This window comes from Artemia sp. Qi Xiang Cuo, chromosome 1, assembly GCF_049724085.1.
Source record: "Artemia sp. Qi Xiang Cuo chromosome 1, ASM4972408v1, whole genome shotgun sequence".
NCBI classification, from domain to species: domain Eukaryota; kingdom Metazoa; phylum Arthropoda; class Branchiopoda; order Anostraca; family Artemiidae; genus Artemia; species Artemia sp. Qi Xiang Cuo.
The window spans coordinates 86,249,507-86,262,855 of record NC_142794.1 but is presented as its reverse complement, the minus strand read 5'-3'; the positions used below and the strand labels follow the sequence as shown (position 1 = coordinate 86,262,855).

The 13,349-nt window shown below is 34.5% G+C and overlaps 1 protein-coding gene across 1 annotated transcript in view; it reads left to right on the top strand.

Moving 5' to 3' along the window:
• Nucleotides 1–13,349, top strand: part of LOC148956860 (uncharacterized) — a 161,120-nt gene that overhangs the window by 112,245 nt on the left and 35,526 nt on the right. Inside the window, exons 14-15 of the mRNA XM_089092306.1 lie at nucleotides 6,614–6,661; nucleotides 8,385–8,394. Of these exons, the coding sequence (XP_088948432.1) occupies nucleotides 6,614–6,661; nucleotides 8,385–8,394 (58 nt within the window). The remainder of the gene's footprint in view (nucleotides 1–6,613; nucleotides 6,662–8,384; nucleotides 8,395–13,349) is intronic.

Below are 13,349 nucleotides of genomic sequence, written 5' to 3'. Positions count from 1 at the left end.
ATTTTGAAACCCTCGATGCTTAGAATTTTGAATCCCATTATTTTAGCGTTGGCTAAAATAACGGGAGACCAATGTAGCAATTGGACTTTGAAGGTGCATTGTATGATTGAATATTCCAGTTATAGGGGAATTCATTTTTCAATATATGGCTTTAAAGGGATATACTACTGCACTAATAAATTGAAGAAAAAAAAAATCAAAAGGTAATAGCAAATGTGGTGGGTAAATTTCATGGTAAATTTGCAGTGGGCCATATAATTTAGCTAGGATGAAATACTACTGCACTAATAAATTTGAAAAAAAAAATCAAAAGGGAGTAGCAACAGTGATGTTTCAGGCAAATAAAATGGGTACTTTTGAGTAGACAATGCAGAGACAATCGAGTAGCAACAGTGATGTTGGAGTAGCAATTGGAGTAGCAACAGTGATGTTTCAGGCAAATAAAATGGGTAAATTTCATGGTAAATTTGCAGTGGGCCATATAATTTAGCTAGGATGAAATACTACTGCACTAATAAATTTTAAAAAAAAAAAATAAAAAGGGAGTAGCAACAGTGATGTTTCAGGCAAATAAAATGGGTATTTTTGAGTAGACAATGCAGAGACAATCGAGTAGCAACAGTGATGTTGGAGTAGCAATTGGAGTAGCAACAGTGATGTTTCAGGCAAATAAAATGGGTAAATTTCATGGTAAATTTGCAGTGGGCCATATAATTTAGCTAGGATGAAATACTACTGCACTAATAAATTTGAAAAAAAAAAATCAAAAGGGAGTAGCAACAGTGATGTTTCAGGCAAATAAAATGGGTATTTTTGAGTAGACAATGCAGAGACAATCGAGTAGCAACAGTGATGTTGGAGTAGCAATTGGAGTAGCAACAGTGATGTTTCAGGCAAATAAAATGGGTAAATTTCATGGTAAATTTGCAGTGGGCCATATAATTTAGCTAGGATGAAATACTACTGCACTAATAAATTTGAAAAAAAAAATCAAAAGGGAGTAGCAACAGTGATGTTTCAGGCAAATAAAATGGGTATTTTTGAGTAGACAATGCAGAGACAATCGAGTAGCAACAGTGATGTTGGAGTAGCAACAGTGATTTTTCAGGCAAATAAAATGGGTAAATTTCATGGTAAATTTGCAGTGGGCCATATAATTTAGCTAGGATGAAATACTACTGCACTAATAAATTTGAAAAAAAAAAAATCAAAAGGGAGTAGCAACAGTGATTTTTCAGGCAAATAAAATGGGTACTTTTGAGTAGACAATGCAGAGACAATCGAGTAGCAACAGTGATGTTGGAGTAGCAATTGGAGTAGCAACAGTGATTTTTCAGGCAAATAAAATGGGTAAATTTCATGGTAAATTTGCAGTGGGCCATATAATTTAGCTAGGATGAAATACTACTGCACTAATAAATTTGAAAAAAAAAAAAAAATCAAAAGGGAGTAGCAACAGTGATGTTTCAGGCAAATAAAATGGGTATTTTTGAGTAGACAATGCAGAGACAATCGAGTAGCAACAGTGATGTTGGAGTAGCAATTGGAGTAGCAACAGTGATGTTTCAGGCAAATAAAATGGGTAAATTTCATGGTAAATTTGCAGTGGGCCATATAATTTAGCTAGGATGAAATACTACTGCACTAATAAATTTGAAAAAAAAAATCAAAAGGGAGTAGCAACAGTGATGTTTCAGGCAAATAAAATGGGTATTTTTGAGTAGACAATGCAGAGACAATCGAGTAGCAACAGTGATGTTGTAGTAGCAATTGGAGTAGCAACAGTGATTTTTCAGGCAAATAAAATGGGTAAATTTCATGGTAAATTTGCAGTGGGCCATATAATTTAGCTAGGATGAAATACTACTGCACTAATAAATTTGAAAAAAAAAATCAAAAGGGAGTAGCAACAGTGATGTTTCAGGCAAATAAAATGGGTACTTTTGAGTAGACAATGCAGAGACAATCGAGTAGCAACAGTGATGTTGGAGTAGCAATTGGAGTAGCAACAGTGATGTTTCAGGCAAATAAAATGGGTAAATTTCATGGTAAATTTGCAGTGGGCCATATAATTTAGCTAGGATGAAATACTACTGCACTAATAAATTTGAAAAAAAAATCAAAAGGGAGTAGCAACAGTGATGTTTCAGGCAAATAAAATGGGTATTTTTGAGTAGACAATGCAGAGACAATCGAGTAGCAACAGTGATGTTGGAGTAGCAATTGGAGTAGCAACAGTGATGTTTCAGGCAAATAAAATGGGTAAATTTCATGGTAAATTTGCAGTGGGCCATATAATTTAGCTAGGATGAAATACTACTGCACTAATAAATTTGAAAAAAAAAATCAAAAGGGAGTAGCAACAGTGATGTTTCAGGCAAATAAAATGGGTACTTTTGAGTAGACAATGCAGAGACAATCGAGTAGCAACAGTGATGTTGGAGTAGCAACAGTGATTTTTCAGGCAAATAAAATGGGTAAATTTCATGGTAAATTTGCAGTGGGCCATATAATTTAGCTAGGATGAAATACTACTGCACTAATAAATTTGAAAAAAAAAAAAATCAAAAGGGAGTAGCAACAGTGATGTTTCAGGCAAATAAAATGGGTATTTTTGAGTAGACAATGCAGAGACAATCGAGTAGCAACAGTGATGTTGGAGTAGCAATTGGAGTAGCAACAGTGATTTTTCAGGCAAATAAAATGGGTAAATTTCATGGTAAATTTGCAGTGGGCCATATAATTTAGCTAGGATGAAATACTACTGCACTAATAAATTTGAAAAAAAAAAATCAAAAGGGAGTAGCAACAGTGATGTTTCAGGCAAATAAAATGGGTATTTTTGAGTAGACAATGCAGAGACAATCGAGTAGCAACAGTGATGTTGTAGTAGCAATTGGAGTAGCAACATTGATGTTTCAGGCAAATAAAATGGGTAAATTTCATGGTAAATTTGCAGTGGGCCATATAATTTAGCTAGGATGATATACTACTGCACTAATAAATTTGAAAAAAAAATCAAAAGGGAGTAGCAACAGTGATGTTTCAGGCAAATAAAATGGGTATTTTTGAGTAGACAATGCAGAGACAATCGAGTAGCAACAGTGATGTTGGAGTAGCAATTGGAGTAGCAACAGTGATGTTTCAGGCAAATAAAATGGGTAAATTTCATGGTAAATTTGCAGTGGGCCATATAATTTAGCTAGGATGATATACTACTGCACTAATAAATTTGAAAAAAAAAATCAAAAGGGAGTAGCAACAGTGATGTTTCAGGCAAATAAAATGGGTATTTTTGAGTATACAATGCAGAGACAATCGATGCTAAAACTTTGGGTTTCAAATCCTTAAATCCTACCACATTATAACAATTACCTTACTATTATTTAGCTATTATTTACTATTATTATTTAACTATTATTGCTGTAAAACTATTATTTTACTGAATATTTTAGTTGCTTTGCTTCATTTTTGTTTTAGTTTTTAACTAGATAATTTATATAAAGTAAATAGACTCTTGATGAGACAGAATCATGATTGAATGTATGTTGATTCATTTTTAACGGACATAAAAAAATACTGAAACTTTGGATTTTGTTCAAAATCCAGCTAGTTTTGGGAATTAATAGGATTCGATCCCGCAATGAATAGATGTTTGGTAAACATACAAACCGAATTCTGGCCCAGGCCTGTGTTGAAAAATGTAGAATAAGTTTTAGGAGACTTGTCAGATTATTATTATTTAGCAGGCTTGATTATTTTACCTGTCCTGGCTGAGAGCCATGAAAATAGCTATATTCGCTTTCAAATATTTCTTTGGTGTAATTATATAAATTAGACCTTTCCTGGACGTTGAAGAGTAAACACCTCTGTTAAAATCTCTGAGCTTTTTGACTTTACACAACGAAAAGGGCATCCAATTTTAGAGCGATTTTAGACCCGTGCTTGAACTTGCGGTTGCTGTGGCAAAATTTGCCACATTTTGTGGCTGATGGCGGGGATAAGATCCCTGAATTTGTGAGGCATTAAAAGGGGGATACGGAATAGGGACAAAGTGCCTGCTGTTCTCCCTGCTATTCCCGCGCTGCCAAAATTGTACTTTTTTTCAATTCCAGTTTTCCGTTTTGGCTTTTGATAAGTGTCTAAACTCTATTAATCAGTTTATTGATTAATAGGTACATATATTTATAGTATATTCAAAAATTTATATCTGTTAATAATTATTGGTTAATATATTAAACCTATTTATCGAAATTTTGATAACTTACCAATTTATTTAGGGATTTCTTAGCCTTTTCAATTACAATATTCACGCAAGAATATGTTGTTATAAACACTGTGTTATCATCTAATGACGTATGTCATACCCCAAAAATATAAAGACACACGGTATTTACTTAAGTCAGACACAGCATGGCCCATAGCTTTGAACAAAGTGGAATACCAAAATAAATATCAAAACTTTTATAAGTTGAACCGTCGCTGTTTTAATCAATTTCCATCTAATCAATCACTAATTACTTTCTTAATAATATTTAAGCTATTTAAAAAAGAACTATCCTGCTCAATGAAATATCAAATTCAAAGATTTTGCCAAAATATATGGACATTGAAAGCAGAGGCGGTTTTAGTAAGGGGGCAGAGGGAGCACTTGCCCCGGCCGCAGAAATTTAAGGGGTGCAAAATTTTCAAATAAATAATTTGATATTTATAATCATTTTGTAATTTTTGAAATCTGATTTTTATTAAGATAAAGGAGAGGGCTCAGTTAACAACCGAAATTTTATTTTTTCCAAATCTCCCATATAAAGTAGCAAAAGTCAGATTTGAATAAGAGAAAGATTTTTTTTTTTAATTTGGCCTGAAAGTTTTTGAGTGACAAGATGGAGGGGAGGGTGCTAATCAAGATTTCTCCCAGGGCGCAAGAGATAGAACCGCAATTGATTGAAAGCACTTATTCACCACGTTCATATGCAGCTGTGTAGAATGGGGAACAGCGTCAACAGTAGAGTGGTCTTTCCTGAATCTGAACTGTGATCTTGCGAGAAATCTATATTGGCTGAGGTGATTGGCTAGTCTTTTGTGCTTGACCTTTCTATATAGTTTTTAAAATGAAGCAACATCAGGTTCGGTCTTCAGTTTGTGGACTCGGTTTTTGACTTCATTAATGCAAATTTTTACCCTTTGCATATTTTAATTTTAGAAGAAACTTCCGTTTTTCAGTATCATGTTTATCAGATAAACAAGAAAATACAAATAATATACCATCACTAATTGATTGTCATCACATTGAGATCCTTCTGGCGATTTTAAATTATAAATATGTTGTTTTTTTTTTGCTTTTGCTCCTTCGTATTAGTTTCATCAATATTCATATTGACTCCCAAATTGTTTCATCTTTAAAAGGCTGAATAATTTCATTAAGTTTGCTAATAATTAGCGAAATAGCCTCCAAAAATATCATAAATTTCTTCACTTCCAACGACTGTTCGATTATCAACTAATCAGGCTAGTCTGAGTTTCAATCTTTCCACCAATATTTAACACTTCACTAACGATTTTCTGTGTACCTTTAATGTTCGCCTTGTCATTTTCAATATTTTTCCGTAATATTCTTGACTACAAAGACCTTTAAAGCTGATTTTTCCGGTGACGACCTCATATGACTGAATTGACATAAAGCGCGTACATTTTGTTTTTGCTCTATACGGAGAAAATCCTTTTTGACGCATGGCTGTCTTGGAGTCAATTTTATCAATCTAATTTGTTCAGTTTCATTTGATTCTACATTATGTGATTTCAAGGTTCTTGTTAATGCAAAATGCAAGTTGGATAGAATTGTCTGGTGCACATCGCTTGCAGAGCTGCCCCATCCGTTTTATTTTTTTTGTCTCAAGAATCTTGTATGTATCGAATTAACGACGCTTCGTGACTACTAAGGTCCTTGCGTCGCCCCTGCGGTGTGTTGCTTCAGTGGGGTTCGATCTCTGGGCCCCTTACCTTACCAAGCTGAAGATAAACCCACTGCGCCACCACAGGACGCGTCAAGAATCTTTAATATTTCACTGAAAATTTTTCAAAAAAGAGAATTAGTGTATGGCCAATTAATTGTAACATTCTGACTTTAATACATATCTTTTATTTTCCAAAGATGAGGGAAGGAATTTTGAATGTAATCTAAGCTTCTCGTTCTCAATATCTGACATTCAATGACTTTGAGAAATTACGGAATAATAGCATTTATCATTTTTGATTTTTTGTGTTTGTTTATCTTCTACTTATCTTTTTTTATCTTATTCTATATTACCTTTTACTTTGTTGCGATATAATCAAATTTTCATACATTTTCTTTTCCCCTTGTGTTGTTTTTTCTGTTTCCCTACCTTTCTCAATACAATCTGTCAAATAATGAAAAATTACTTTATTCAATTTTACTTAAAAAAAAATACGTTTTGAACAGAGATGGGAAATAGTGGTTGACTGATTTCAATTTGCAGTTCAAAGTATCATCCAAACTTTGTCTGTAAAATTCCTATCGACTATATTTATTATGATAATAGTTGTAAATCTCTTTGCTTAATGAAAATATTGTACATGTTTAAATCTGTTTCAGGTCGAGTAAGACTAAGACGAAAAGCATAGCTCAGAGATGGGTGCCCAGGTCAGTGGGAGCTTTGGAGGATGGAAAGAGTTGCTGAAGAAGAAAGTAGAAAAAGTTTGGAAGAAAAAGAGATTGTTTATAATGAAGAATTACCTAAGTATTTTTATGAAGAAACTAATAAACAGGTAAATACATTTGTGTTAACCTTTAAAATGTAGTTATCACATTAATAGACACGCATAGCACCATCAAAAGAAGTTGAGGGCTCTGTTCAATTGAGTTGATTTCAGATATGCTCTTTTTGGAGTCCTCAATATTTTCTGGGAGAGGTCTATTTCGAAATAGACCTCTAATCCACAATACTATTGACAATAACTCAAATCCACAACACTATTGACGATAAATTTTGACAATAACTCAAATCCACAATACTATTGACAATAACCCAAATCCAGAATACTATTGACTATAACTTTTGACGATAACTCAAATCCACAGTACTATTGACGATAAATTTTGACAATAACTCAAATCCAGAATACTATTGACTATAACTTTTGACAATAACTCAAATCCACAATACTATTGACGATAAATTTTGACGATAACTCAAATCCAGAGTACTATTGACAATAACTCTAATCCACAATACTATTGACAATAACTTCAATCCACAATACTATTGACAATAATTTCATATGCTCATAAGACACATGCTACTGTTTGCATTCTAGATTTAAATACTTCCAGTGTCAAAATAAAGTCGAGATGTGTTTTTTGAATTTTTGATGCCTTTTTTTTGCTGACTAGAGATTTTAATTTAGGACTTGCCTGAAGATAAATGCATCCACTCAGTGGAAAGGGGAGATGCCGTTTCTCATCACTTCTTGTGATTAATAATATGTTTATCATTTAAAACGGCTTAAATTAGTCCTGCTTAAGCATACTTTCATAGAGATATCAAAAGAGGAGAGGCCTTCAAAAGAGGCCTCCGGACAGGCAGTAAAAATGGTAACTTATTAACGCGAATACCACACTTCACAACTTTTTTATAATAAAAATCATTGCAAGCATCAAATGTCATAAATATATCTACTACCCAGAATGCAACTTATAAAGTATTATCAACTCCCGTTCTTTATTTAAAAAAAAAACAACATATTTTTCTTTAGGTTGATTATTATCCAAGGCCGTATCTCGGGGGTGGGGGTAATCGGATTTGACCCCCCTTCCCCCCCCCCCAAAAAAAAAAATTTCGTCACACCCGTAAAACGTAACCAAAACGCTTATAAACAAATTTTTGATGCGAATTTCAAAGTTTTTTGTTACCCTTTTTTTGTTCAACTTGTTTGGGGAAAGTAGAGCGGGTATGCAGGCCTAATGTGTTAGGTACAATTATTCTGCATATTATAGAGTAAGAATTGTTTTCTAACTTCACACTGCCCAGATACTTTACCACTATCCCCCGCACCCCTAATGTGCAAATATATAGCACAAATTATATATTTTTATCTATTCTGTCACTTCTCTTTGTCTTATCTCACGCTAAACTGAAAGAAACTAACGAAAAAAAAAAACAGATCCTATAATGCGTCAATGAATGAACAACTTGAGCGGTAGGGGTTTTATCATCAAGTACATTTTTTTTTGTACCCCCCCCCCCCCGAAAAAAAATACTCCTTCCGCCCGAAGAAATTTCTAAACGTCTTTTTAAAGCTTATTGGGGAGACAAGAAATAAAGCCACTTTTTATGAATCAAATGTTATATAAAAAAATCTTGCAGGAAGAACAAGGTGGGTTCAGACCAGGTTATTCCACAGCTGATAGAGTTTTTGTTATTAATGCTCTTGTAGAAAAGCACTGCAAAGGTAAAGGAAAATTATATGTGGCTCTAATAGATTTGAAATAAGCATTTGATAGTGTACATCGGGTTTTTTTGCTGAATTTATTAGTAAATCTAGGCCTACCAGCCCCTTTTTTTTACAAATTCTATCATCTATGTATTCATTGAATAAAAGTTTTGTAAAAGTTGTTAGGAAGGGAATATCTCTGCCTTTTTTCTCGAAAAAGGGCGTGCGCCAAGGAAGTACACTCTCGCCAAAATTATTTGCTATGTTTATTAATGATATTGTTCCTTATTTCCGACAAAGATGGGCACCTACTCTCCGACTGAGAAATCTGAATATGTCAATGCTACTATTTGCAGACGACATTATATTACTGGCAAAGACAAATAATGATTTACAAACTCTCTTGAATCTCCTTGAAAAATATTTGCAAGTGAAGAAACTAGAGGTGAATGTCACGAAATCCCAAGTCATGATTTTTAGCAAAAAACCCTTGGAATCAGCACCACAATTTTTATTGAATGGAAAAATGCTGGAAGTGGTGGAAAAGGCCAAATACTTAGGTTTCATCCTTTGTCAAAATGGAAAATAGACCAGTCATATTACAACAATGGAACAGAAATGAAGAAATGCATTAGTTGGTCTAGACAGAAGCACATCAATAGCAGAAATAAGTGAATTAAGCCTCCACAACAATATATATTTAATGCTAAAATTTTGGCTATCATACATTACGGATCAGAAATATGGGGGTATCAGCCGGAAAGCAAATAGACACCCTTGAACTTCAATATTATAAACGAGTTTTGGCCTACACAATACAACACATACGTTAGTCTTAAAAGGTGATCTTTGTGTATTTAGTCTGAAATTGAAAAGATATACCCATACATCAAATTTTGGTTAAGACTTCTAGAACTTCCCCCGACTGGACTCGCCCGATCAGCATATGAAGATTGTCTCCTTCAGTGTAACAAAACATCATGGACGGCACAAATCAAGAGGATATTAGATGAGAATGGATTTTCAAGTTCGTGGGAGAAGGGAAAAGGGACAGAGGACCATGAAAAGTTCTTCAAGGAATTTGGTGCAAGAATTGAAGACCAAGAAGGGCAATTATGGCAAGCAGCTGTGGACAAATCTCCGAGTCTTACTTTGTATAGAGAAGTAAAAGAGAATTTTGGTCATGAGTTTTATTTCAAGTTGGGATTGCCCATTAAGTATTTGAGGATAAGGATTCAGATTCGAGCAAATTGTCTTCCAATTTATACTAAGGTTGCAGGGAAAAAGAGGGAAGGTCCGGAGGCCGGGTGTAGTTGCTTGAGATGTGGGGAAAATGATTATGGGTTGGGCCATTTCCTCCTCCGGTGTAAGCAACTATCTCATTTAAGGGGATTAATTATCCAGGAGGGGGATGATAGGCTGCTTTGTGAGTTAATGAGGTCTAGGACTCCCCGTTATATTGTGGCAGTAGGAAATTTTGTATTGATGGGAAGGATGTCAAATGAAGTGTAATTTTTCTTTAGTATGTATTTTTGTATATGGCTTTAGTTGACTTTTAAATACAGATTATTATTATTATTATAATCTTTCAAAAATATACAATACCATGTAGATTGGATGAAAAGAAGTATGCGATAGTTAGTTTACCGTATCGTAAAGAAATAGTTTTGAGCCAGTTATTGGATGACACATTTTTTCTATTTTTTTTTTTTAGACTCATAAGGGCTCCTTTTTTCGGACGGACGAACAGGAAACAAAATTTTTTACACCGTTATTCCTTTCCCAAAACTTAATATTTTGATTTCTTCTACCTACCCAAATTACTCTCTGAAAGTTCTAACCCCTTTTTATTTCATTCTGCGTTTATTGAATTCTGATCAGCTACTTCAACGGGAAAATTCCATCTAGGGCTCATAGTGCCAAATATTTTAAATAGACTGGACATCAGATCTTGAGACACTTCCCCGCTGTTCCCTTCTCCTTAGCTGAAATTTGAGGGCTGCTTGCCCCCCCACTCCCAAACACTATGAAATTTTCAGATTGATCCGCGAAGCCTCCCCTAGGATGTTGCAGATACTACGGGTCACGTAGCCATATTTTATACATTTTTTTTTATTGCCCTTGCTACTTAATCATGTATAGAGCATAGTCCCTTTAAAGCTTGTAATAAAAAAAATGCCTAGGTAGATATGAGAATACATATTTTTTATGTGGCCTCCTTTGTTTCCTCCCCTAAGTCAAAACTCGAGATACAGTTGGCCTCCTTAACATTTCCTGACACTATAAACCTAAGACCCCAAACAACTCTTTGGATAGTTCAGATTCGCTATTTTAATAATCCCGTACCACACGTTCCAATTTTTATTTATATTGCTTTCCATAAAAAATTTATAATTCTAGTGGGGCTTATATATAGAAAATATTTTAATAGATTAAAAAAAAAAAAAAACAATTTAAGACACTCTCTCCAACCCTAAATTTTAAATCTCTTTGTCCCCTGCTATCTAAAAGTTTGAAATGCATCCCCCTAGACATTCTCTAGTTATTACAAATTTGCTATTTTGATAGCCTGGGAATCCGCTGCGTCCTTAGATTTATGCGTATCCCCTCCTCTTAGTTAAAACTAGAGGTTCATCTGACCCTTTATGATGTATCGAAAGTTTCAATCTATCTTCAAAGCCGTCTTTTAAATCTTATGAATACCCCATTTTGATAACCTGGGTAAATGTAGTGTCCTTTGATTTACAATGCTACTGTACCCTGAATACATTCCGGTTCTCCAGGGGCTCAAAGTGCTCAAAATTCTAGGGAAATTTGAGACAAAATATGTTTAGCTCTTCTCTAACCCCTTCCCAAGTCACAATCTTAAGGTATAACACCCCTCCCCGTAAAAAAAGGAGTATAAGCTCCCTTGAATTTTCAACTTGGGTCTCCCAAGCCATCGTCGAGATAGTTCAGATATTTGATAATCTGGTAATAGATGGTGTCTTTTGGTGTACCTAGTAACTTAACCTTGAATTTATCCCGAATCTTATCAAGTTCAGAAACAATTAAGATGGCTTGAGACAGAACATATTCCACCCTATACAAAATTTGCTTCGATTTGCGCTCTTCTGCCCGACACAACATTTCAGGCCTCCTGCCTCTCTCCTCTCCTTTTATTACATCACCTGAAAGTTTCAACTCAACGCTCTGAGCTGTTCCTGAGATATTGTATTAATGATAGCCTGGAAGTAGCCCACTTAGTCTCTTTTGATTGACCCAAGTTTAAGTTAAATCTTCACTCACCGTTCCCAAAATAGTACAGATACAGTATTTTGATTGTCTAGAAAAACATAGTTTCTTTTGAATTCTCATGCTATTTAACCTTGCTATTAAGATTCTAAGTAGATTCTATAGTAGCTTAGGGTAATAAAACATGTAGGCTGAGTGACGAGAAAATATGTTTAGCCTCTCCCACGTAAACAAAATTGAAGTCCCCTTACCCCTCTCCCTGCCTCCTGCTAAGCTACCTGAAAACTTCAAGCTCAATCCCGTGCCGTTCATTGTAGATACTGTATTTCGAAAACCTTAACACATACGGTATCTTTTGTTCCACCATTACCCTCTCCACCAAGCCGTAGTTCAATTATGACTCCCCTCGAACACTCCCATAAAGCTTCAGCTTGATACCACAAGTAATTTCCGACATATTGCAGATGCGAAATTTTGATAAACCAGGAAAGATATGATGTATTTTGGCTTACCTTGCTACTTTAGTGTGCAAAGATTAAAAATTACCGAAAAAATTAAAATGCAGAAATGTTTTGTAAGTCAAAGACACAAATTGGCATTGATACTTTTCTCCATCTCAAAATCATTCTCAAGACAAGGTGGGAAATTTGTTCATCACCCAAGCAGTTGCCGAGATGTTGTAGATATGCTGTTTTGGCGACCTTTGGTGGTCAGACAGCAGGTCTTTCGATACACACATCCATCTCCTCAAGTCCAAGTTTCAGATCCACTTGCCCCTTGTTTCTCCCAACTCTGCTTGTGAGTGTCGATTTGATCCTGAAAACTATTACTGACACATTGTAGACAATTTGAAAACCTGGTTTCGAGGAGGGCAAATATGACCCATTATAACGAATATCGCCCACCAAAATTTTATATCCGTGAAAAAAATCACACTTACGTGCCTAAATTCACTATATAGGATATTTTCACATTCTCATGGAATCAGGGGTAGGTGCTTTCCCCCTAAGTATAGTTAAATGGACCTCAATTGAGCAAAATTTAAGATATCTATTTGAAATATAGTCTTTTTTTACATCTTTTACAGCCCTGATGTTTTTGTCTTTTTTATCTTTTTGTTTTTATGGATCACTAAAAGCAAAATACGACTGAAATGATTTTGAAAGGAGCCACAAAGCTATAGGAGATTTTTTTATAATAGATACAGAGTTTGAGGTCTGTAGCTAATATAAAATCGACTCTTCTAGGGAGAACTAAATTGTTCGGCAATAATCACAATTGCTTTTAAGAACGCAATTAAAAATGTAAAACATTTTAAGATTTCTTAGTAGCATGTTTCCAAAACTAGATTGTTTTTTCTTTTCCTTTTATTTAAGTCATTGGATCATCACCGGATTAATTGGAATTACTAATGTTTGCGTGAAGAAGAAACTGTGGAAGAAATTTAATGGTGTGCCACTTCTGAAGAAAACATGCTAAACAAATAAAAGAAGTACCAAAAAACTCCTTATTTTAAGCTCTTTTGATGCGTCATGGTCGCTTTTATGACAATATACCCTAGTTCTCATTATGGTCTCCAATTATAGGTCTAGGACATAGAAAACTGTAAGAAAACACTAAAGCAACAAAATTCTTCTAAGAAAACGAAAGCAATAAAACAAAAT